At 37.0% G+C, this 24,925-nt stretch overlaps 3 protein-coding genes across 16 annotated transcripts in view; 2 read left to right on the top strand and 1 right to left on the bottom strand.

Annotated features, from left to right (window-relative positions):
• Nucleotides 1-429: 429 nt before the first annotated feature.
• Nucleotides 430-2,504, top strand: LOC116711173 (green-sensitive opsin). The gene is made up of 5 exons (XM_032550557.1): nt 430-905; nt 997-1,165; nt 1,326-1,491; nt 1,591-1,830; nt 1,917-2,504. Exons 1-5 carry the CDS (start codon nt 521-523, stop codon nt 2,013-2,015), a joined length of 1,059 nt encoding a protein of 352 aa, XP_032406448.1. The 5' UTR covers nt 430-520; the 3' UTR covers nt 2,016-2,504.
• Nucleotides 2,505-6,246: 3,742 nt separating this feature from the next.
• synprb (synaptoporin b) lies at nt 6,247-11,120 on the bottom strand. The gene is made up of 5 exons (XM_032548412.1): nt 11,020-11,120; nt 10,388-10,512; nt 9,074-9,272; nt 8,762-8,953; nt 6,247-8,692 (listed from the first exon to the last, which is right to left on the bottom strand). Exons 1-5 carry the CDS (start codon nt 11,041-11,043, stop codon nt 8,321-8,323), a joined length of 912 nt encoding a protein of 303 aa, XP_032404303.1. The 5' UTR covers nt 11,044-11,120; the 3' UTR covers nt 6,247-8,320.
• An 11,623-nt stretch (nt 11,121-22,743) lies between these two features.
• cadpsb (Ca2+-dependent activator protein for secretion b) overlaps nt 22,744-24,925 on the top strand; it is a 92,128-nt gene continuing 89,946 nt past the window's right edge. For 5 of the 14 annotated variants that reach the window (XM_032549649.1, XM_032549646.1, XM_032549650.1 and 2 more), the window contains exon 1: nt 22,754-23,365. In XM_032549649.1, coding sequence (XP_032405540.1) covers nt 23,033-23,365 — 333 coding nt within the window. In that variant the 5' untranslated portion in view covers nt 22,754-23,032. Of the gene's footprint in view, nt 23,366-24,925 lie in introns of all 14 variants that reach the window. The other 9 variants (XM_032549652.1, XM_032549651.1, XM_032549647.1 and 6 more) reach the window with 7 other exon arrangements.

The following is a 24,925-nucleotide window of genomic DNA, read 5'->3' as shown; positions in this document are numbered from 1 at the left end:
AAATATTAAACTTATCAGTCATGCTTCATCTTTAAGAATTTTACAACAAACTTCATAGTAGGCCTATAATGATACGTGTGCCATATTTTAAATTCATGTGTAAATGAAATCAATAAAGAACATGTCTATGTGGCATTTTTAGTTTACATTTTTAAATGTAATTTCTGGTCTTCGAAATAAGGTATATATTGCAAAGCAACAATTTCCAAGAATGAGTAAGACTGAAGAAGAAGGACAGTAATTTATCAGGAAATGTAGGCTGTATGTCAAGCAGAAGAGAGACATTTAACCCTAAGGTCATTACCCTGCGGTGCTTTCTTAAAGTCAATTATCCATCAGATTTGAGCTGGTCACTTCCTCACAATCCTCCTGTAATCTAATTTTACTAATGTGGGGATAACCCTGAGGAGGTATAAAACATCCACGTCCGCATTAACTACCAGTGTAGGGTTGGCATTTACCACTCTGAAGCTTTTGGCACTTCTATCAGCGAAATCTCCCACTCATAAGGAAACTAGAGATGGCTTGGGATGGCGGATATGAGCCCAATGGCACGGAGGGAAAAAACTTCTACATCCCGATGTCCAACAAAACTGGCATCGTCAGAAGTCCCTACGAATACCAGCAATACTACATGGTGGACCCAATGATCTACAAGCTCCTAGCCTTCTACATGTTCTTCCTGATCTGCACTGGAACTCCCATCAATGGCCTGACGCTGTTTGTAACTGCTCAGAACAAAAAGCTACGCCAGCCTCTCAACTACATCCTGGTGAACTTGGCTGTGGCCGGACTCATCATGTGCGCCTTCGGTTTCACCATCACCATCACATCTGCTCTTAACGGTTACTTCATTCTTGGACCCACCTTCTGTGCTATTGAGGGATTCATGGCAACACTCGGAGGTAAGATGAAAGCAACTAAAAATGTATCAGGAATCATGCTACAGTGGTTTGTCTACACTTAGTAATATAATACCTTTTTTTGTCTTTGCAGGTGAAGTTGCTCTCTGGTCTCTGGTTGTTCTGGCTATTGAGAGATATATTGTAGTGTGCAAACCTATGGGCAGCTTCAAATTCACTGGAACTCATGCTGCTGCTGGAGTTATTTCCACATGGATCATGGCTCTTGCTTGTGCAGCACCTCCACTTTTCGGATGGTCAAGGTAAACCTTTGCTTGATTCAAAATGATTTAATCGAGATTTCTGTAGCTCTTAATTTACTACAAATGAAATAACAATAGAAGTGAATCACCGTAAATAAACATATTAACTACTGTCTTCTTCAAATAAAAACCTAATTTTATTGTTTCATATGTTGTACAGGTACATTCCAGAAGGCATGCAATGCTCCTGTGGACCTGACTACTACACCCTGGCTCCAGGATTCAACAATGAATCTTATGTCATCTATATGTTTATTGTTCATTTCTTCATTCCTGTTTTCCTGATTTTCTTCACCTATGGAAGCCTCGTCATGACAGTCAAAGCTGTAAGTGAAGTTTACATAAGTTTTCTTCCAACTTCTTATGAACTCACTGAAAGAGTTGCACAAGTGTTTTATGACCTTTTACCCTACTGAACTCTGTAGGCCGCAGCTCAGCAGCAGGACTCGGCTTCTACACAGAAAGCTGAGAAAGAAGTAACGCGTATGTGTGTCTTGATGGTGTTGGGCTTCTTGGTAGCTTGGACGCCATATGCATCCTTCGCTGGCTGGATCTTTATGAATAAAGGAGCAGCTTTCACGGCTCTGACTGCAGCCCTGCCTGCTTTCTTTGCAAAGAGCTCAGCCCTTTACAATCCTGTTATCTATGTCCTGATGAACAAACAGGTTGGCATATTCTACAGATACCACAACCTATGTTTTTATGTATTTATATGCAAGTTCTTAAATATTCTCCTTTCTCTGACTTTCAGTTCCGTAACTGCATGCTCAGCACTATTGGAATGGGCGGCATGGTGGAGGACGAAACCTCAGTTTCAGCGAGCAAGACAGAAGTCTCAACTGCTGCTTAAGGACCATATGTCTTAATCACGTCTTCAAGTCTGTGGACAAGTTCCTGAATAATTGCTTTCTGATTTCAATAGTCCACTCAAAAGAGAGAGACTTTTGCCAAATAAATTTATGGATTTAACAACTGTGGACAAAGGAATTCTGTCTCATCTGGTTATGCATGTAAAGCATCAAATGTAAATTTTACTTTGGAGTTTATCTTGTACAGCAGCTGTGTGAATGTACTGTGTGTATGATATGTGAGCACGTATGTTTGAGTATGCGTGGCTGAACTTGGATCTCTCTGTACACCTCAACTACCAAAACACAGGCTGTGAACCGCTGAAAACCTTTCATTGCTGAATGTTCAAGCAAGTGTGGGGTGTTTTCTTGTAATTATGTGAGGGAACATGTTTTACTGGAGCACCAGTGGAATTATTTTTATGTATTTTGTGAAAAACAAACAAAAAAATACATAGTGTTGAGTAGATAATAAATACATGCATCAAAATGAACATTGTGGTGTGTTTATTGAAATCTGATTTTGGAGGTTCTTACAATAGAAAACATTATTAAGCTAAACCATAAACATGTTTCAGAAAATAAAAGTTATTTAATTGTAAGCATTGCAACATAAAATAATTTCTTATTGATTTCAGTTTAATCATTTCAGTGCTAACAGGTAATATTTATATTAAGAGTGATAAGAGTTTACAACATGACTAAACAATAAAAAAAAAGCCATCTCAAACAGGACACTTGCAAAAACCAACTCCATCTAAGAAAAAAGTTCTCATTTAAAGGCCAATCCTAGTTTGAGCAAGCAATGGATCAAGTCTTTTTTTAATTTTATTTTTACCAGAAACAGAGCAGAGATGCTTTTCTGCTTTAACAGTCTCCAGTTTGGAAAGATAAAAAAAAACATTTGCCAATGAATACCTGGCAAGAGAAATAGGCAGGCATTCCATTATGACCTCCATCATAATGTTAATATAGATTGTGGTATACAAAAATAGAAATGTAAAGAAGAGCTGCTTAGAGCACATACAGCCAGATAATAATCTTAGGGTGAAACATCAAAACTAGCAGCCATAAAAGAAATTCAGGAGTGTTTATTAAGCCCCTGAAAGGCAGAGCAAAGAGTGATGGGCATTCTAAAGAGAAAGGATAATCAGAAAGGATTGCTGTTCTTCTAAGTGTGTCCTCCTGCCTTTCAAACGTATACCAAAAACTACAACAAAATACAATTAAGATAATGGGAGTCAGTGGAAGAGGTAAGGAAATGTACATAATGGGTCATTGCCCCTGCAGATCCACTTTGATGGCACCACTGGTGGCTTTTTATTGACACATTTATTGTAGAAAATTATATTTATCCTTGTTAATAATAAATGGAAGAAATTCTGCCCGCATTTTATCAATCAAAATCTTCTAAATGCTGACCAGTTTGTATTTTTTTTGTTTTTATTTTTTTTTACATGTTTTCACTCTTTTGATGATTTGTTGTTGGTGTTGACCTCCGAGTTTTTGATATCGGATAACCTCAATTCACTATCCTAATACTGTATTTAGTTCCCACCACAAATTATCTATCATATTCAAGTCGAGACTGTGACCAAACTGATTCTAAGTGTTGCTGCAACATTCTAAACATCTATAAAAATTTGCTGGAGGAATGACAAATCTTTGGGTAAATGCTAAAAGTAGAAAAAAAAGTTCCTTGAAACATGTTTTATGCTGTAGTTAAGCAATGACTTGCTCAAAAATAACTTATATGTAAGACTTTAGACTGCTCAACTGAGTACTTAGAGGTATGTCATAAGTACCATGCACTTTTTTTCATAAATCTAATTCAATTTAAGTCTCTACCTATAAATTCTGAATTAATATCTCATTAAGTTTCAGTTCATAAACATTTTCTTTGTGGTTAACGTCTGGCGAGATATTAAGAACAAGAGAGGATTTAGAAGAAAGGCCTATGGGATGCTGTAAAATAAATTTGCTATTTTAATTGTTAATTTGCTGTGAGAGACCTGAAGTACCAAGCCCATGTGTTTCCCATCGGATGCTGTGTTATATCCCCCCCCTGAGGTTAAGCTGTTAATGTGCAGCTATACGCTGACATAAAACCTTTACAATATGACATCATAAACAACATAAAATAAATAAAAACGAGGCATGGTTTTACAACTAAATATATAAAGAGAATTACACAACTTGCAACTTTACTGGTGCAATGTCTGTTGGAAGGCTTTCAGCTTATATATCAACCAGATGGTGCCCCCTGGAGGTTCCCACCAAAACTGAAAACATGTCATTTGGCAGCACTATTATGGTGAATATGTTTCACATTATGGAACATCTGAAAGTAACAGTAATGGCTGCTTCATGCTCTGCAGCAACTATCTACAAAATCTACACAGCAGTCTACTCTGAGAAACAGATCTAAAGGGTTTAATTATTTTCAAACATGCATTTCTTTCTTACCCAGTGAACCATCTATATCTTGATGTACCCCTTTATTTCCAGCTGATAACCCGATACTAATTGTCATGCTGTGGCCACATGCACTGTAATTTTCTTCAAAGAGCCTGTTCTGGACACCTGTGTGTGCTTAGTCTCTCTGTCAGGGGGCTGGCAGAGGCGAGTGTCGCCTTTCTTTGTTCTAATTGCTTGGATCAGACAGAATGGGCTGCATGCAGAGGCCATAATAACAAACTCTGGGATGCATGGAGGGAAATCTCTAGGCAAAATCAGTACTGTGAGGCAGGATAGAAAAAAAATCACTGTTCTGGTAGCTACAGCATTTTTCCGTGGTTTGCAGTGTTTTAGGAGAGGTTATGTAACTACAAATTTAGAGAGGTTCAAATTTCAAATTAAAAGTTTGGGCACCCCTCCAAAAACGTCAATCTAGGAAAACAAAGTGCTCAGTGGGTCTAAGTTTCCTTATTTCAAAAAGCATTTAAGTTAAGGATAAAGTTTTTATGTGACAATTAACAAGGTTTTTCTTACAGTTTTAAAACAGAATATAAAGGTGGTACAAAAATGCATACATTGCATTCTCAATGGACGTTGGTAGAAGTTTTTCTCCTTCCAGAGATTTGCTGCAATGCCGCCACAGCAAAACCTCACAGCTTTTGATATGGACTTTGTTTCTTTCCTAGGTATGTTTAGGAACCTTTGTCTCTTCAAACCCTCTCCTTTCTATTGAACAGCTTGGTTCACTGCAGTTCAAATTATTGTATGCCAGAGTATTAGTTGTTTGCAATAAGGATCAAAACAAAGCACTCTTCTTCTGCTAACGTGGTTCTGATATGAGAAACCTCAAAACCTTGAATCTCTCTTAGTTTTTTCCATCCCAAAATGCTCCACCTTACATTATAGTTAGACATTGTAACTCCACATTAGGTGCAAAGGCCTTTCTTTAAAATCCAGAGAGAGCCCAAAAAGTTGATAAAAGTTCAACTTTATCAGCTTAGGTAATAATTTTAAAGTTCATTTGTTATTTAGAGAACTCTGCACCCCTAGAAATCCTAAGTGTAAGTTGTGTTTGAATTTTTGTTTTGCTGTGTTTATGCAGTTGATTATCTGATTTTTTAAAGGTTTTCTCATCTCTACTGGCCTTTTACTGTTGTCAAACAGGCAACTGAGTTAGGAGAGAGGGGGAAAGCATTTGGCAAAGAATGTAAGGAATCTTAATTGAATAAATTAGATTTTCAAGAGATGTTAAGAATCTCTTTGTGTCTTATATTTGTGGTAGGGATCAGTCACTACAGAAGAAAAAATTTATTGAGCCGTTTATTTCATGATTCTGGTCCTTCTGTATAGAAAACATGCTACTATGGGAGTAGTCTGTATATATATTCCTTTATTTAATCAGGTAAACCCCATTGAGATCTAGATCTCATTTTCAAGAGGGACCTGAGCAAAAAATTTGCAATACATAACAATTGCAAACAATCTGTGACTACTTGATCAGTTTATGCATCATTTTGATGTCTTGAAGTTCAACCAAACTTCAAGATATCAGTGTTAATTTTGTGCATTGTCACATTTAAAGAGTTAGATCTATGACAGTCAATGAGCTAAGCGGACTCAGGTATTTGGCCTGTATTATTTTAACGTACTTAACGAGGATAAAATAGATTCAAAGAGGGATTATCCCTCTGGCCTTGCAGTCGAGATAATCCTAATACGCTCTGCAAAACACCCTTTGACAAAAGTTGGAGTCTCCAAGAAAATGAGTGTCCATTATGGTTTTCAAATGTAAACTTCTCACATTTATTATTTAAGAAGACTTTACATCAAATCTCCTCTGTTTTGATTCATTTACAACAGAATTAAAGAGGAACAATGCATTCTCACATAAAAGCAAATAAGAAAAAAGCAGTAACACCTGCTTCAAAATATAATTAGAATCTAAATGTTAAGTATTTAATGACTATGTAAAACAAGATAAAATGACAATTATTCTTAATTTTTCAAATAAATAAAAAACTGCAGTATTTTTTTAAAGACAAAAATCCTGACTTCTTGTTACTGCACAAGTGTTTATCTGTTTACTTCTGACCTTCAATTAACTTGAAAACCAAAACAAAACTACAGGATTTGCAATCAACAGAACTACAACATCTCAGATCTCCAATTGAGGACGCAGAGGAGATACACAAATTAGAATATTAAGAAATCCACCAGTACAAAAAACCATGTAACAAAACTCCAATGCCATATCATAGATATCAATCACACATTAAACACTTTCTTCTACTGATACTGCAGTTTTTATACACGTCATTTCATACTCATGACCCAAAATACAAATCCAAATGGAACATCCAGGAATATCAACTTTTAAAACACAGTTCTAAAGATTGTGATGAAACAATGATCATTAATGTCTTTGTATTTTAAATCTCCAAAAGATAGACTTTCTTACAGTCTTTAAAACCAGTCTTTATCAATATTTCAATAGACTTTCTGATGGTCTGTTCAAAGTCCTTTTTAGCTTTGTTTTCCTTTCCTCTGTTAGGGGAATACTTTGGAGTTTGACATAAACTATTCAGGCATTTATAGGCTCCAAAATGCAACATTTGAAGAATAAAATGCTTTCACATAAACTGAACTAAGAACTAAGTGGTAAAAAATAAAAAAATCGAACAGGTTTGAACCATAAATCTGTACTACCTTTTAGAAGTTCTGAAAAGTATAAATCAAGACCCCTTCAGAATATCCCCAAAAAAGCAGGGCACATTGAGGGAACTTTGTAGACATGACACCTAGGGTACATTTAAAGATTTTGGAAAACACTCAAAGAAATCTGAAACAACTACAGTAGATTACTTGGAAGTTGTAATTTGAATGTTTGTAAAAAAAAAAAAAAAAGAAAACAGTTTTAAAAAGCCTTATTGCGAGTTCAGTAAAAAGTTAGCGTTAAAAAATATTTTGTTTCATTAGACAGCACATCTGCTAACTAGGGATTGACTAACAAAATCTTTCACTTGCTGACCAAACCAAACATTAAAACTATCTTATTTTCTAGTCAATGTCCCATAAAAAGGTATAATAATAATAATCAATTATAACGCCCTTCATTGTGGAAGTATCAGAAAGCTTCTTTGAGCCATTTTAAGTATCATTGAGGTATTTTTAATTTTTTTAATTATGATTTATTTCATGATTTTTACCACAACAATGATCACCATATATAGTGGTGCTCCTTGTAAAATACTGGGACTTTTATTGGGAAATATTAAAGTTTTCTATCTAAGAGAAAATACATGGGACATATGCTTACAATTAGTAGCTCTAACCCTATTAATAGTGCTAATCCCTAATATAAGACATTAAAGACTGTAAAGAGACAGGTCTACTATCATTATTTAATTATTTTTAAATGTTAGTATTTTTGGAGAGTTGTGGCAAAATGATTGCTTTCACAGAGATCTTGTACCTAAAATCGTCTCATGACATTGTGTATGCAAAGAAAAAAAGTTAATGAACTATTTTGTTTGAAAGAGTAATGGAGATTAACTTTAATTCTTTTTAGTTTCGTTTTATCTGTATAGATGGCTATTTTCTATTATCTGGAGGGGTTTACTGTATTAGTGGATTTTCAGGAAAGCAGAGAGAAACAGCTGTGTAGCCCAGTCCTTAGTGATCTTACCTTGTCCTTGAAATCTGACAACTGTTAAATCTAGCATTTTTCCAAGCATATTTTTGAATTACACAAATTTTAACTCCTACATCTGTAAAATTTGCTGATTTCTAATTATCTTTGTAAGTAGTAATATAAGAATACAGCACTATTTTAGCTCACATTATGTTAAGGTCACATCTCATTAACAAAAATCACAGGTCCTTGAGAAGCTACTTTATTCTCTCTCTCATAAATCACTGCTTTGCCCAGATATGTCTCTGGTAAGCTGAAGCTTACTTGTGATTGGTTGATGCTAGCTTGTCTCTCGAACTGTTTGTCGTAGTCCCCTCTTGACTCAGTGAAGCTGTCCTGTCTGAAGGGGCCAAAACTGTCATCTGGCTGGTCAAAGCTGGACTCGCTGTAGAGTCGCTCTCTCATTTCACTGGATCGTTTCCTGGAAGAAGTCCTACTTGGGTATCTCTGGCCAGTCTTGTACCAGCCTGTCTCTTTAAAGACAAACCAAATGTTTCCAGACCAGAGGATTGCATTAAGAAAACCAAAAACCTGAAAAAAAGAAACCATTGTAAATGAATTATCACATTCAGACAGTTTCATTTTTGATTAAATACCTACAGTGGAAGTGTTTAGACGAGACCAGAGAGGTTCCTGAGTGGTTGCACATCTATTTTCCTTCTCTCTACAGGAAGCAATGAGAAGGAGTACCTCTGTTGGGTTTGTGGCTGCCTTGATATCAGTGAGGCTTTTAGCCCAGCAGCAGCTGCTGAGCAGCCACATTAGAGAAAAGGTAACAGTGACAAGAAAATCCTGTTGCATTGTTCAGGACAGAAACACACAAGTAGAAGAAAGTCACAAAAGTCACTTATTAGTGTCATTTTAACACAATGCTCCTGATTTAACTAATCATTGAAATCAAATGTCACTGACCACCAGAGGGCCTCTGTTGTTCTTCAGATACTTGTTCTGGTAGAAAACGTAGACAAATGTTGCAAAGAAGGAGTACAGAAATGCCAAAACACCCACAGTTACGAAAAACTGAGCTGCAGCAGAGAAGTCGCCATTGAGGAAAACAACTTCTTCTCTGCTTGCGTCACATAAGGGAGCTTTGAAGTGGATCTGCTGCAATCTGCAAAACATAAAGAGACAGTTGAGAGCAACAAGTAAAGGTTGTCATTAACTCTGTAGGGAGGATGTGTCTATCAACATTTCATTGGCTTTTGGAAGCATACTCATTAAGATAAAAAAAAGATCTCTTAGGATACTTAAGAGAAATGTAAAAATTTATAATTTAATAAAAATTTTTACTAATACAATATTATTAAAAATATTAATATTTGTATTAATATCCACAAATGGATTAATCTTAAAAATGCACCCATTTGTCAACCACAAATTCTGAAAAAAAAATCTGAAAAAATTATCTGCACATCTTTGACTAATATGACTATTTAATGTCCTACCAACAACAAAGATGTAAGACAGATAATGAATACCAGAATATTCATTGGATACCAGAATAATGAATCAGCAAGTCACAGATGAACCCATTTTGTTTGAATGCAACACACTCACATTCCAACCTCTCATAAAAGGGTACATGAAAGGTAAGGAGAATGGAGATTGTGCATGTGCAACAATGACTGTTTTGAAATGTGACATTTGAGATAAAATATTATTTAAAAATGCACCCCTGACCAAAAAAAAACAACAAAAAAGCACCATAATCCTTATCACTTTAGCTTTATTAAACAAACTTCCTTAATCTGCCCCCTGCTGCCATCAGTTATTTATTTATGAAGCTTGTGTTGTCAAAGCATTACTTCAGTTTCCATCTTCCATTGCCTAAAATTCTTGCATTAAAATGGCAACGTGCTTAAAAATATGCATGAGGGACCAGCTGAGGGGACTGTTTTTACTGCAAGCACAGTTATATAAGTAACACTGAAAACCTAGAGATGTTAAAGTGGGTCGGCATCTCCACTCAGCCTGGTTTAAAACTGGGTGAGCTTCAACAGAGAGCAGCTCTGCTAAACTGGACAACTAAATTTTAGTCTCTTCACGAAACTTTATAGTTAGACACTGTTGATTAAAATTCTTAAGATTATGTAAATATTTTAAGTTTTTGGTTGATTTTATCTAAGACAATTTGTTATACAATTAATAATTTTGTGTCTCCTCGACTTTAAGATCCTCTGTTTTCGAGATAAATCTCTATTTTAAGAGTCACAAAAAATTATTTACCTGAAAGGATAGCCAAAATCAATATTGATGCTGAGGTTGTTCTGTCTCCGGGCAGAGCAGTCCACTTTAACCTGAAGATAGCCATGGTATCCTCCACAGGTGGCAAATGCACAAATGGCAAAAATCTATCAAAAGAACACGTTTTAAAAAGTTTTGAAAGTGTCACCATCTGTTGGTGATTTCCTTGAATGAATTCTCCTGAAGCACCAATTGATTGTGTGAGCTTGCTGCATAATGAATGCACATCAATAAATCAAGTGAGAGATTATTACAGTTCAAAATGAGTTTGAAAACAAAGTCTGAATAATTTAAAGGAAGGAAGATAATTAACAGAGCTGCGTACTGTGCCCTAGAGGGAGCCCACAGCGGTAGAGTCAGAATCTGTTTGTTTATGTAGCACCAAATCTGGTCTCTATCAGTAAGACAGCCTTACTGAGTCAACAACTTTTTTTTTACTTTTAAACAAGAAAAATGCCTTTCATCACCTTTGCCAAACTATCTGATAAAAATAAAATATCATCATGTGAAAGTGTTTATTAATATGTATTAATTTGCAACCTAAGGCAAAAATAATTACATTTACAGTGAATAATCAGAACACACTTGAAAAGGAATAAAGGAAGGGAACTTACCGGAGCAAATATAACCATACACATTTAAAGACCAAAGAGCCTTACTCCATGCAGCGCCGGCAGCTGTAGTCATCAGGCTGAGATGTAACTGATGCAGACAGGAAAACCAAAGCCACTCTTCCAGCAGAGAGGGGTGGGCTGACAGGGGTAGTCTCCCCCGAGGAGGAGCTGGAGATGAGGTCAAACTCTGCATTCAATCATCAATGCTCTTAACTGCAACTTCAGACAAATATTTGCTAAATATAATGGGGTTTTTTTGTTTGTTTTTTTTAATCTGGACTAAAAAAAGAATCAAAAATCTTCTTTTTTGAAGCTCTGTAGAAAAATCTAGAAAAAAGTGAGGCTATATTTACAACATGAAACAAATTGAGGATCTGGGACAGATTTTGATTATATAAATAATTTGGGTGGTCACAGAGTTATTGCAGGCTGCACAGAGCTGATGTGTGTGTAAATAGAGATCAGTGAACATGAGGTCTATATTTGAGATTCATAATCAAAACAGTTATGCTTGTGTATCTGTAATTAATTAATGGTAATTTTTGATGCAAAACAAATGGTTTTGTTGTCAGATTTAGCATTAAGTTAACTGAAGTTTTAATTGGTAGCCCTTTAGAAGTTGCTTGCTGCAATTTTATATTTCAAACACAGTTTACCACTGCATATCAAATGCGAACCTACAACCATTTTTTAAAATTCCATAAATGTTTTCTCTATGTTTTCCTAGAAAATGTCTTGGTGTGCTTGTATAATGATTAGTTCATGCTAACAGCATTGTGTGTCAAAAAGTATCTTGCTGACCTCTTTTGGTGAAAAATCTGTATTACACATTCATGTTTAAGCGTTTGCCTGCATTTCAACCAAAGCTTAAGCCAGGATGCCTGAACATGATGTTTGGTAATTCACAAGTACTATTTGCTCCTTCCTTTTCCACTTTTCATTTTCTATTGAAGGGTATTCGCTTTACTCCCAGGCATATTTTTTAATATTATTACCTAAAGTCAGGACAAATCTATGTGAGAAAGCATTTCAAACCTCTCTCTTTTATAAATAAACCACAAATTGACCTAAGAGTAATAAATAGATCTAAATTAATGTATTTAAGTACATTTTAAAAGATTTAAAGGCACAGGACTTTTTTTTTCAGGTGAACGATATACTGTTCAACTTCAATTCAGTTTAAGACCAAAAAAAATATTACATTTTGTTCCGAAAAAAATGAAATGCTGATTGTGACTCATCACATTCAAAGATGTGTTTTGGGTGGTCATGTTGTTGGCAGTAAATATTTCCTGTAGCAGTCAATCTTGTGATGAATCTGAGTACTGTTGCTCTATGGAATCTTACAAATATGGCAGCTCAGTTTCTGATCAACAGAGGCAATATTTCACAGTAATATGTGTACTGCATGACACCATTAAGTGTTGGCAGTCCACCTCATCTGATCTTCTTTAAATCTCTGTCTGGCCGGTCATACGGTTGGACAGAGAGACATTGAAGTCTGGGATATGATTCTTCCCCATTAGGATGGATGGAGGAGATGATTTGAACTTCCTCTGCCCCTTTCTGCTCTTTGGTTCTGCTCTGCATCTATGAAGTATCTTTTTGTACTCCTCTAGAATTTGGGGTCATAGTTCATACATTATTTGAGATTTTGAGATGCTAATCAGCATCTCTCAGTTGTAAAAGCAATACCCTGTTCCATGGTTGCACAAAAGTAAAAATCTTTCTGGCTGCACAGCACCAAAACCAGAAGGTTGTAACCAGAGAGTCCATGAGTCGTATGGGCCTATATGTTTCATTTTTTTTAATTCTGAAGATTAAACCAACTACGGTTCACTTTTAGAGTTAAATATGTTATATTTTTTAATAAAACGTGTGCACTGCTTAGTAGAGCCTTGTTTGTGTGGACGTCTTGGCCAGGTCAACCCCTGCAAATGAGATTGTAAATCAAAGTAGGGTTTTCCTACTAAAATAAAATAAATAAATACATTTCATTTTAATACATTTTCCCCTGTATCCACTTGTCCATGCAGGGCCATCACCTCTTCTCCAGGGGCAAGCTGGGTAAGAGGTGAGGTTGCCAGTCCACCACAGGGTAACACAGAGATACACAGGACAAATAACCATGGGCATTCACACCTAAGGATAATTTAAAGAGACTAATCAACAGTTATGTTTTTGGACTGGATGAGGAAGCTGGAGAACCCAGAAAGAAACCACACACAAACAGGACAACATGCAAACTTCAAGCAGAAAGATCAAACACAAGACCTTCTTGATTTTGAAGCTCTATGATGGTCTGCTAAACTTTATTCATTGTTTTACATTTATGACCAAAATTCATACTGCTGGCAGATTTAAATTCTTTTAATTTCTCCAACATTTTCTGACTAGTAAAAAGACAGATGTCTCAAGTGGAACAACCTTGAGTCTGACACAGAATCTGTGGAGTTAGCTAAAGATTACAGTGATGGTAAACAGACCTTCTATCCTCAAAGACTTGCAGCTCATCACTAAAGATGAGAGATGAAAGATAATTATTTTTCATGCCATTCAAAAAAGAGTCAATACAGTAACAAGTGTTTCAAAATTCATGTCCTCTTTGCATTGCTTTATTAACTTTTGATAAATGTTGGTCTCATTTTCTAACATTGATTTAAAGAGAATAATTTGAAATCAAAATATATCAGGAGTCTGAATAATGTTAAGATTAAATGTGACTATTCATAAGATCTAAAATATCTGGCGTTTTGTCTTAATGGAATTTCAACATCTACAAAGTGCTTTTGATATTCATTACTTACTGTAAATCTATATTTCTCTGTGATTGATTTATGGTGATGCAGGGTGAGGAGGTAAGGACAGAAGCAGTTTAATCACAGGTGCCAGTGTGAAGGTAAAGTAATTACAAGTATTACCACAGGATTTGATTAAAAATGGAAGAAAAACAAAGCTTTTAAAGACATATCCAGCTCATATCCTGATGTGGTAAGAATTATTTTATTCATTTTACATTTTATTAACTTGGATAAAACAGGAAGGTTCTGAGACAAAACACTTGAACGGATGAACTTATGTAACCATCAGGATCAGCAGGCTATTTATACATGAAATTTAGGTTTATTGTTTTCAATCGATGTGATGGTAATTAGATGTGACTGGATACCCGCTGTTATTTAAAGCAAATAGATCTGTGGAGGTGTTTGTGGCAGGAACGCTGAAAAACAAGGAATGTTACTGCTAATCAGTCTAGAAAAGGTTACAAAAGAACACATCAGGGTGAAGAGCTCACAACTTTAAAACACATCACAATAACTGAACCTGATTAAACAGTGCTAAAGATGCATGCTGCTCTTCTCCAAAGGTCATCACCAAACCTTATAAATCCCAAACTGTTGCAACAATCTGAGCTCCAACCTGAAGTGTTGTAATCCAAGGTCAGTTCTGTTTAACTCTGGCAGATCATTTCAGCTTAACTTGCATATATTTTCTATTTACTTTCTATACAGGCTGGCAATACATCAAATAGAGCTTATTCTGATTAATCCAACTCTTACTTTTTGCTGATTATGATAGCTTGATAACAACATACCTCTAGCTTTTCCTACTTTCAGCACTAAAACCTGTAAAGAACATCAAAGAATTAAAACCAAGTATTCTTTTATTTTATCTTTTAAACTATGTTAGTACACAGTTATCTAAAAGTAATTTCAATCTAAAATTTTTGAGCAATATAAACCCATGTGCACAATAACCTGGAAGAAGTAAAATAGATGAGTTTTTCTGTGGAATGAGATAGAACGGGCTGAGACCTATCAACATGTCATATTGAATGTGTTTAAAAATCTTGATGGACTTGACAGACACCCAGTGAAGGAAACTGAAGACACATGACATGAGAACTCTTTTAATACCCAATTTCTTAATGCTTGGGGCTAACGGGGACATTAAACTGATGTGGCAATCTTGATGAGATGAAAGATGAACCCCGCCAACCCCCAGGTGTGGCCAAAAATATGAATGATCTGATCTTCTTCTTTGCAGGACAAGGATCTTCCCAATTTTTATTTCATCGATCTTGTTTACTTCAGTGTGCAAAAAAGTCCAGACCTATTGTGCTTTACTGCATGTGTTCTTCCCCGCTATATGTTTCTTGTTGTTCTACTGAGGTCTCTAGAGCAACGAAATTTGTACCAAATCCAAGCTGATAATTCTAGCAGCAATAAGTTCATATGTTCATCTTCTGTAAGTCTCTCACATAATTCCATTTTAACTCATTCCTTGTTGTCAATCAGTTGTAGATTTGCTGTACTTATCTTACCATTATTGTTCTGTCACACAATAGTTTATCAAGATGGGTGAAGTGTTTTCACCAGACACAACAACAGACACTGATAGAACGAGGGTTCGAACCAGCAACCCACCAGTTACAAGACAAACTCCTACCACCATCGCCACTAGTGAATAACAATTTTCATTTTTAATTAAAAGGACCCAGTGAAAGTTCCACACTGTTTACTCAGAGGAGGAGCAATAAAAAGGAACTAAAGGGAAATAATAAAACAATTTCAGTTTTATTTCAGATTTTGTATCATTTGGCCCCTGATAAATTAACTCTCCACAGCGGGAAAACGGGAGATTCCTCCTCACCTAGACTTTTCAGTTGCACGTCCATAATATTAATTAAAAATAATTCAAAGCTTACAACTTCTGGCTCCTCCACCAACTTGGAGTTACTTCACTGAATAAGAAACCAGCATGTTTTATCAGACTGGCACCGGAAACTCTTCCAGTAAAATTAACAGGGACAATAATTTGCACTAAATGTATGATTTTGGCCCTACCTTTTCTTTGTACACACACAAAGAATCACATTAACACGGTACTTTCCTAATTACTCTGTAGCGGTGGTTTAGTGCGGGGTTTTCACCAACAGGGGGCAGTACTGAGCTGTTCTGAATAAGAAAAAATTAATCAATCTACAGCTATGTTCTCTTCCTACTTTCTCACTGCATTTGATGTTTCTCCTCGCTGCAGAGTATGGTTGACAAATGAGTGTCCTACATGCAGGATGAGTTAAATACCCAGCTGTCGACTTCCATCTATGGATAATCATATTCTGCAGTTTCTCAGAATACTGTGCTTCTTCTACAGCTGAGAGAATGTTTTTTTTTTTTTTGTCATGTGAAAGTGGTGAGGCTCCAGCATCTCGCCGCATTCATTATTAATGAATCTTTTTCTGGCATCATCTCGCCTCTCTACCCTGAAAACTGTTGGTAGGGAAGAGATGAGCATAAATCTGATGAGAGTCATTGGTACCACATATCAGTCTTACTGTCCGATGTAGATTCTGTTTCCTGCTTTATGGGACTTGAACTCTTTCCTAATATGTAACCAGGACTAAAGATGAATAGGTTTAGCTATGAATATGTTTGCAATTAGTCAATGTTTGTAGCCTGGAGTCACCCATGAATGTCCTACATATAGGCTTTAGAAATAGTTGTGGGTTTTTTTTTTGTTATGAATAGAGAAAAACCTGCTGAGTCTTTTGGGATTTTACCTCAAATTCAATGTGAGATTATTGTCAAAAAGGAAACATGATGAAATAAAAAAAAATATATATATATATATATAAAAATGGTTGGGTGTGGGTGTATAAGACCGGGTTATATAAAAGGATTTGTAGATTGTAAATTCTTTAAAATAGATTTTTCCTGAAGCCATGCACAACATAAACCTATTTCCATCTATGAACCTTTTCTTTTTAATTCCCTAAGACTCCATACATTTTGAAGCTTTTACAAATAAACAATAGCTCCATGTTACATATCACAAAGTATCAGATCCCTCTGGATGCAAACAAATTCCTGGTGAAAAGTGTTAAACGTCATCCTTGGCTGGGTGGGAAGTCCTTTTCTAAGACAGCTACATAATAGCTGCAATGCTGACACTGACCCTAGTTCCATCAATCTCACATTAAAAACGCGCCCGGCATTTAAATATTTCAAAGAGCTCCCCAGTAAACTTCAGAGAGGCTCTGACACTCTCCCTCTCTTTCTGTGTTGTTCTTCTGACAAGCACTTTGATGCAGTTAAACCTGCAGCTTACTGCTGATGACTGAAGACCAAGCACTTGTCTATAACGAGGAATATAGATCCAAACGGCCTGATCTCAAGTGCAAAAGATAAATCTGTGACTGGGAAAAAACTTTGCACCCTTTCTGTCACACCCTCCCACTTGTGCTTCAGCAGTCTGAGAAAATATCCAACATGGAACCGTAAATAGAAAGAATAGCCAGGAGGCTTCATAAATGAGGGAAAGTGATGGAGGGAAGTCATGAATATCTTATTATGCAGAGTCTGTGATGTTGCAGCTGTTTGGTGCGTTTCTCTGGCATTTAAGACAGCTTCGTAGTAGCGCGCATGTTAAATCAATAAATGTGTCTCATTGACCCTATAGGTTGTGCCAGATTTTCTTTTATTTATTTTCTTAGTTCTTTTGATCTGCATTTTGCCATTAGCTAAGGTGTAATGAAAAGAGCATTATCAGGTCAAAAAGACTTTCAGATCGGCTTAAGATAAGCTATTTCTGTCTGAGTATAAGAGTGATTAAAAATGAATTCCTAGCATAGAGGTCAAAGGAAGTTCAAAGCATTTAGCTCATCTTTGAAGTCATTTTTCTTCTCGTGCAGTTTTCTAATTTCTTTCCTCTGAGGTCCATGTGACAGTTATGTCTAAATTTGTGCATACATCTAAAGAAGTTATTAAGCTCCTTCCAGCTCTGCGTGTGATGTCTAATCACCAGAAAAATCCCTCTGAAGCAGACATATTGGACACTTACGTTTTTCCCTCCAATAAATGTTGCACACATTGACTGGTCACTTTATTAGGTACACAGAGCCTGAACTATATTTAGCATTAATTCTTCATAGCATAGATTCAACATTTTCAAATGCTAAATACATTCCTTTATTGTCCATATTGATATGACAGCATCACTGCAAATTTGTCTGGTGTATATCCATGAAAATAATCTCCTGCTCTGCCGTATCTTGATTATTGTCCTTTGGATTTAGAGCTTGTGACTTTGACATTGAGTACACATAACCCGCTGCCCTGTTCACAAAACCAATTTGAGATGTTTTGAGCTTTGTGACAGTGCAAATTTTCCTTCTGCAAGATGCCAACAGAAGACAGGTAGGCTGTAGTCACAAAAGTAGAACGTCAAAAGGAGTCATAACCAGGTAGATTGTGGAGTTTAAACAGTGCACAAAGAAACATCTAATGGTGATTGTAGTAGTATATTAAAATACTATTACAATCAGATTAACCTATTAATGTAAAGGAGCAGCGGTACGTACTTACTGTACATTGGTAATGTCAATCAAATTCTGACATTACCATCTAAATATTGCGGCTGAAATCGAGACTCACCAAGCCATTTTTTGTTATGCCTGTTGTTGCTTCAGTTTCTGATTCTTCACAGACTTGAGTGGCACCCAGTGGGGTTTTCTGCTGCTGACTTAGAAAACCAGACAACAGAGACAGAGGGGATCTAATAAATGGAAGGCAGAACAGAAAGTAATCACACAGAGACCAGAAAATTAACAACAATGCACAAACACAAAACCAACTTGAGACAGGGAATCCCAGAAACAGTAGAAAAAGGAAACAGGAAATAATTGTTTCAACCACAATGGGCAAAGATCATGGATAGGTCAATGTTATAACATCTCTCTGGCCAGTTTTCTAGTGATATGTCCAGAAAGAAATTTAAATTGTGGAGACAAAAGCAAATGGGGAGAATTAGCATTGATTGCTAACAACTGGGTGGTGTCATCTAGGACATGTTACTGTGGGACATTGTCTCTGCTGTACAGAAATTGAGCTGTTACCACATTGTGCAAACAACTCCCCTACCATGCAGCCATGAATGTACTTAAAACAGAAAACAATGCATCAAATAGCTTTGTCCTAACTTCTGGGATTCATATAACTATGAAACAGATTCTTACACATTACAAGTTCTGTATTTTCCCAAGCAAAGCAAACTCATGCAGACTTACAGGGTGTTGGTCTGCAATGTGTACCATGAAGAGCACCAACATGTAATGTGTACACAATCTACTTTGAGCAGAGATGCAGGAGCAGAGAAGATCAGTCAATTATTAATGTTTAAAAGGTTTAAGGAGCTCTGATGCAGGGATTAATGCTTGTCCTCTCCATTGGAGCTAAATGGCGTGAGTCTGAAAAAAAATAAAACATGCCATCAACAAACCACATCATCAAACAACAACAGACATCGTTCTATTAAATTGTCCCAAAGAAAACATCTACAGAGATACAAGACAAAGTTTAAAGCTTTTCTTACTATTTTTTACCTTTGTGTACTTTGCTTTATTTTGTTATTTTCAGTTTGTTTGATCTTGGTGCAGGATATGAAGCACTTTGTGGAGCTGAAAAAATACTTCATTCTCCTCCATAAAAACAAAACAAAACAATCCCCCGAGAAACATCCTCAAGAACAGGCTGTGTGAAAAAGAACATCTGGAGTGGCAGCCAAGTCAGTCCAGCTGTCAGAATCAATTTAATCTTAGAGGTAAAGCATACATGCCTCTTCATCCACTCTGCATATGTAGTTCATTGTACAATGTCTGTCTTGAGCTGTTGGGACAAGATAATGGTGGACTGAGAAAACAAGCAGCACCAGATCAGAAATATGATGAAGTTTAACTAAAGAAAAATCAAGTTAAGAGTTTTCTTGCCAAAAACGCTGGTGGTATATTAATACTACAGGGTTACCTTTATTATACTAAAGTCAAAACATCAACTATACTGTTGAGATTATGGTGTTATTTAAATAATAAAAGGGATATTTGGACTTGATTTTTACTTTTATTTGAACAAACAACAACCCACCCAACTGTTAAAGCACCAGGTACTTGGTTTGAGAGAAATAGAGAGTAGGATGAACAATTTCCAAACATAATGTGACATTTATCAACTGAAACATAAATTTGTAAGAAGTGTAAATAGGAAAAAAGACACTGTAACACAAATGCATAAGCATGCAGACTTGTAAACTAAAGCTTTGCTATGACACCCCTTTTATATTCAATGTGAGCATAAACTCCTTTAGCTGAAGTCTATCAGCATCCCACATCTTGACTTGATCATATCTATCTAATCTATGTTGCAAAAGCCCCCCAATCACTTTGATTTTCAGGGCATCTGTTGTCCACAGATGGATGTTTTCTTTGAAAGAAATTATTTCTTTCTCTTAACTTGACTACTTAGTACATATATAATTACACTCTCTATCTCACATGTACAGTGAGGACTATTTGGAAAGTCCTGCAGATTCTTCTTTACATCGAATATGCCTCTAAATTGCTGCATTCATTTTTTCCCTCTAGTCTATCAGACCCTGCTGCTGCAAAGAATCCCCATAGCATGATACTGCCACTGCTATGTATGACATTGGCCTAATGATGAGCTGTGCAAAGTTTCCTCCAAACATGATGCCTGGCATTCAAACAAAGGGTTCAATGTTTGTCTCATCAGACCAAAGCACAGTGTTTCTCATGGTCTGAGAATCCTTCAGGTGCCTTTTGGCCATCTCCAGATGGCCTGACATGTGCATTTAATTAAGGAGTGGCTTTCATCTGGCCAGTCAGGCCTGACTGGTGGATTGCTGCAGAGACAGTTGTCCTTCTGGAAATGTCTCCGCTCTCCACAGAGAACGCTGAGGCTCTAACAGTGTCACCAGTAAATGTGATTTTATTGGTTTCCTATTTTTAATAAATTTGCAGAGCACTCAAACAAAACAGAATACAAAAAATCCAGTATCAAGCAAGACAATGAGAGCTTTCTACTTCCAGAAAACCAATGAGACTTCACATTTACTACTGATTCTTAAAAAAAGATGTTGTGCAAGACTCTCATAACGCACTGTTCACACTGTTTTTCCCCTTTGAAGCAACAGTGTCATGCTTTTTAACATTTATACATGGGTTTTATTTTTAGAAACTATTTATTCCAGTTTTCTGTCATCTCTGTAGGACTGGTGGCATTTTTTAATCATTTAAAGAAGTCAATGCCTGTTGCCACCTTTAAAGTGAGACAGTGATCTTGATCAGTAGTTATTCTGTTTGTGACTTTTTTTAATTTTTTGAAGTTTTTGAATATTTTTCTTACAACTTTATCTGCTTTGTAGCTTGTTCTGTGTCCAAATAAACCAAGTTGTTTTGGGATCTCTTTATTTTGAATGGATACCTGCGTTGGAAAATATTGTGTTTTCTTTTATCGCTGTTCTGTCGATTAAATCCAAAAGAAAAATATGCACAACTTAGATTTTTTTCTTTTAATAAAGATAAATAAAAAAGTGTGGTGTGCTTATATGTATTCCTACTTTGATACTCAAATTAAAATCCACTGCAAAGAGTTACCTTTAGATGTTACCTAGTAGATAAATTCATCAATGTGTAAGTTAAATGCAGCTGCCTGTAATGAGTTTACAAGTTAGTTAGAGAATATGAGTGAGCAATATACGTCTCGAAGACCAAGAAGCACAACAGACAGTTTGGGGATAAAGCTTGTGGAAAGGTTTAAGGCAGGGCTATGTAATAAAGCAACATCTGGAGTTTTGAACATCTCACAGAGCGTTGTTCAATAATTCATCTGAAAATGTAAAGAAAATGGCCAAACAGCAAACCTGCCAAGATAAAGTAGTCCACCCAAAGTAATAGTCGAGGCAGGAAGATCATGAATTAAAGAAGCATTTGTGTATTGAAATAGCTCAGTTAAAGTGGAGAGGGTGAACATAATGTTCACAGACACTCTCCATTCAGTCTGCTAATGTTTAAAGAATTATACAAAGAAAATAAATGACAAAATTCTTAATTTTAAGAGTTACAAAGCTGGTAGAGACACATGCAAAAACTTGGATCCATCACTTCAGAAAAATGTAGTTCTGAAATGTAGTTCCAGTCCATAAACCCCAAATGTTTCAGTTTTGTGTAAAAATTTCGAAAATTATGCAGTGTTATTCACCTTTTTTATCATTATGTACTGCAATGTGTTCTCTGTTTCTGATTTTATTTTTAAAATATATATTTTTAAAAAATCTAGAGGTACAAACTATTATGAATCCATGTGTATCATTTTGATTAACAATTGAACATCCTGAAAACAACAGGAAATGTAGCTGTCCCTCATACGCTGGTTTTCAGATTAAGGCTAATCAGTTTTCAGGAAAATGTAGCACCAACAGTTGACATTTTTGTCAACTAGCACCTACTCAGACACACCCCACCCCTCAACAACAAACTGCATGGCAGGAACATTTAGGGATCATTTTTGACATGTTACTCTCTTTGCTCTTCCCTGCTGTGTTCTGTCCTTGCTTTCAAGAACGTTTCCCCATTCAAGCCAGTGAATTCAGTCAGTGACAGTGTATGAGAAACCCTGTGGCAGCCATCTTAGGTGTACCACCGCAGAATGACATGATCTCCAGTACATTGACCAGCGGTGCATTCTTCATTCAGTCTCTCTGCTCCTCTTCACCGATCAGCACCACGGACAGCTCCTCGGCAGTCTCGGTCTCTGGAGGGAGAGGCCATCTCCCGCTTTCACCAGAGAAAAGGCAGCTCTAGTTCCCTCATCTGTAGCTACACTAAATTCCCCTCCTGCCCCTCCCCTCTGCTTCCTTCTCACCTCCCCCTCTCACATCCGCAGCACCGACCGACCAATAAAACAGGGCAAACGCGTAAGCACCGAGTGCTCGGCGCAGGCGGAGAAAGCTGAGCAGTGGAGCAGACTGAACCTCCTCCAGCACCACTCGTACTGCTGACATCTCTCAGCTAAGTACGATCGGGGCCTCATCTCTGTCTCTACTTCGGAAACATTTCACCTTAAATCTCGGGCAAGGGATCATAAGGAAGTGACACCTACTGTCATCTGGGAGATCAGTCTGCAAGGTTGTGGCAGGGACGCATCCCTTCTAGAGCAAGATGTTAGATCCGTCGTCCAGCGAAGAGGAGTCTGATGGGATAGTGGAAGAAGAAAGCAAAGAGGCGATGGCACCTCAGGCCGGGTCCCGCATTTCTCCCAGCAGGACCAGCGAGAGCTCTGGTGGACTGGCACCCAGTAGCAGCCGCAGCAGCGCCCGTCCGACCAGCCCGAGCCCGTCCGCCGTCAGCGAGGAGAAAGAGGACCTGGAGAAGCTGCACAGAGAGGAGGAAGAGCGCAAAAAGAAGCTGCAGCTCTATGTTTTTGTCATGCGATGCATTGCATACCCCTTCAATGCAAAGCAGCCGACTGATATGGCAAGACGACAGCAGAAGGTAAGGCCCCTCCGTCACTACTGAAGGTGGCATTTGTAACTACTTGATGATGAATTGACTTCTTCCAGTCGGCAGATGTTGTCATTGATGACCTAGATAAGCTGGGAAACAGAGGGGGAGGTACGGCCACAAGGCCCATCGGATAGTGAGTGAAGGCATCTCTGTCCCAGTGAAAGCACACTTTGTTTTTGTTTTTTTTGACGCAACAAAAATGTTTGCCATTCTCGAAGCATGACAGGAACATGGAAGCAAAACCCCGGATAGTGAAGGGTCTGGTGGTGCTGCAGAACTGCACACTCACTACACTTCATGTTCCTCCAGCCCTGCAAGCTCATTAACAGAAAGGGCGTTCAGGAATTCGCTGGATGACGATTTACAGCAGGACGTTGTCATTTGTCCTACTTGGCCTGTATCTCCCCTTACAAATGCGTCCATACAGAAGCTACTTGTCCCGTACACTTCGGAGCTATTTGCTTGTCCCTTTAATTTGGCCTCCCAAGGTGACTTTAAGGCACACACCTTCTTAGGATGCCCCCTTACTAGCCTTCTCCCTTTATGGATTAGCCTTACTTCTAAAAGGTATCCTGTCATGTATTTGCCTCAAAATACTCCACACTTTATATTTTAATACTGTTTTCCAAGCAAAACATAGTTAGATAGAAGAGATAAAGCCCCCATCCTGGTTTTACACTCCTGCTGAGTTCCTCCATGCTGGATGCTGGAGCCAGTTTTGGGTCATGTTGTCCTTACTGTCAAAGTCACAGGCCTTACTGTAGGGGAGAAGCCTTCCATATATTGTCACTGTTCTTACTTTTACACCAGAATAGGAGTATGCCTGTTTCTGCGCTGAATACAAAAGCATACATGATAGTTAATGTCATGGTTTATATCTCAAAAACTAATGTTATTTTCTACATAAATCCTGAAAAAGATTAGTTTGGGTATCTAAGTCTATCCTCACATAGTTTATTATTATGAATCATTATAAATGCAATTGAAGCTGCTTGTTTTTTGCTCAAACGGCAGACCATCCTTCCCTTACTCCAGACACTGTTGAGCCATATGGTCTGGATTTTCTGCTGACTCACACGCAATTGCACGTGGGAAGCAGAAACCACCACGTTTCCATTTATTTGTTTGTGGTCCAGTTGAGCATGTAGGTTACTTAGTAATGCACTCTGATTTCTGGTGGCCAACAGACAGTCCTCTGCTGTGCATGAGCAAGAATGTGGATAACAATTTGAAGCTCCATGTCAGACCAGTAAATCAAAAAGATGTCTGCTCCTTGCCTCTAAACAGGCATGCAAAATCAGCTCTTAGAGATAAACTGTGAGGAGTTTTATACATGATTAGATATAGAAAACCTTTTCAATGAAGGTGAAATGAGCTTGAGTTATGAGGTTAATAAGGAAGATTTAATTCACAGAAAAAGTTTGCGTTAATTACATCACAATATCAGTCTGCATTTTTAGTTTAAAGCTAATGTGTAGATATCACTCTTAGTTTTGTATTCATCTTATGATTATGCAGTGCCTGAATTAAAATGGAATAGTTTTCAGT

Source organism: Xiphophorus hellerii, chromosome 20 (genome assembly GCF_003331165.1).
Source record: "Xiphophorus hellerii strain 12219 chromosome 20, Xiphophorus_hellerii-4.1, whole genome shotgun sequence".
Classification (NCBI taxonomy): domain Eukaryota; kingdom Metazoa; phylum Chordata; class Actinopteri; order Cyprinodontiformes; family Poeciliidae; genus Xiphophorus; species Xiphophorus hellerii.
This window is presented reverse-complemented; position numbering and strand designations above follow the sequence as displayed.

Excerpts from the sequence above, each read along its gene's own strand:
- synprb (XM_032548412.1), bottom strand. The coding sequence starts at position 11,043 with ATGTGTATGGTTATATTTGCTCCG. Across the intron at positions 9,273-10,387 it reads GATTTTGGCTATCCTTTCAG|ATTGCAGCAGATCCACTTCA; the intron begins GTAAATAATTTT and ends TATGTTTTGCAG. Across the intron at positions 8,693-8,761 it reads CTCGTCTAAACACTTCCACT|GTTTTTGGTTTTCTTAATGC; the intron begins GTAGGTATTTAA and ends TCTTTTTTTCAG.
- LOC116711173 (XM_032550557.1), top strand. The coding sequence starts at position 521 with ATGGCTTGGGATGGCGGATATGAGCCCAATGGCACGGAGGGAAAAAAC. Across the intron at positions 906-996 it reads ATTCATGGCAACACTCGGAG|GTGAAGTTGCTCTCTGGTCT; the intron begins GTAAGATGAAAG and ends TTGTCTTTGCAG. Across the intron at positions 1,166-1,325 it reads CCACTTTTCGGATGGTCAAG|GTACATTCCAGAAGGCATGC; the intron begins GTAAACCTTTGC and ends TATGTTGTACAG.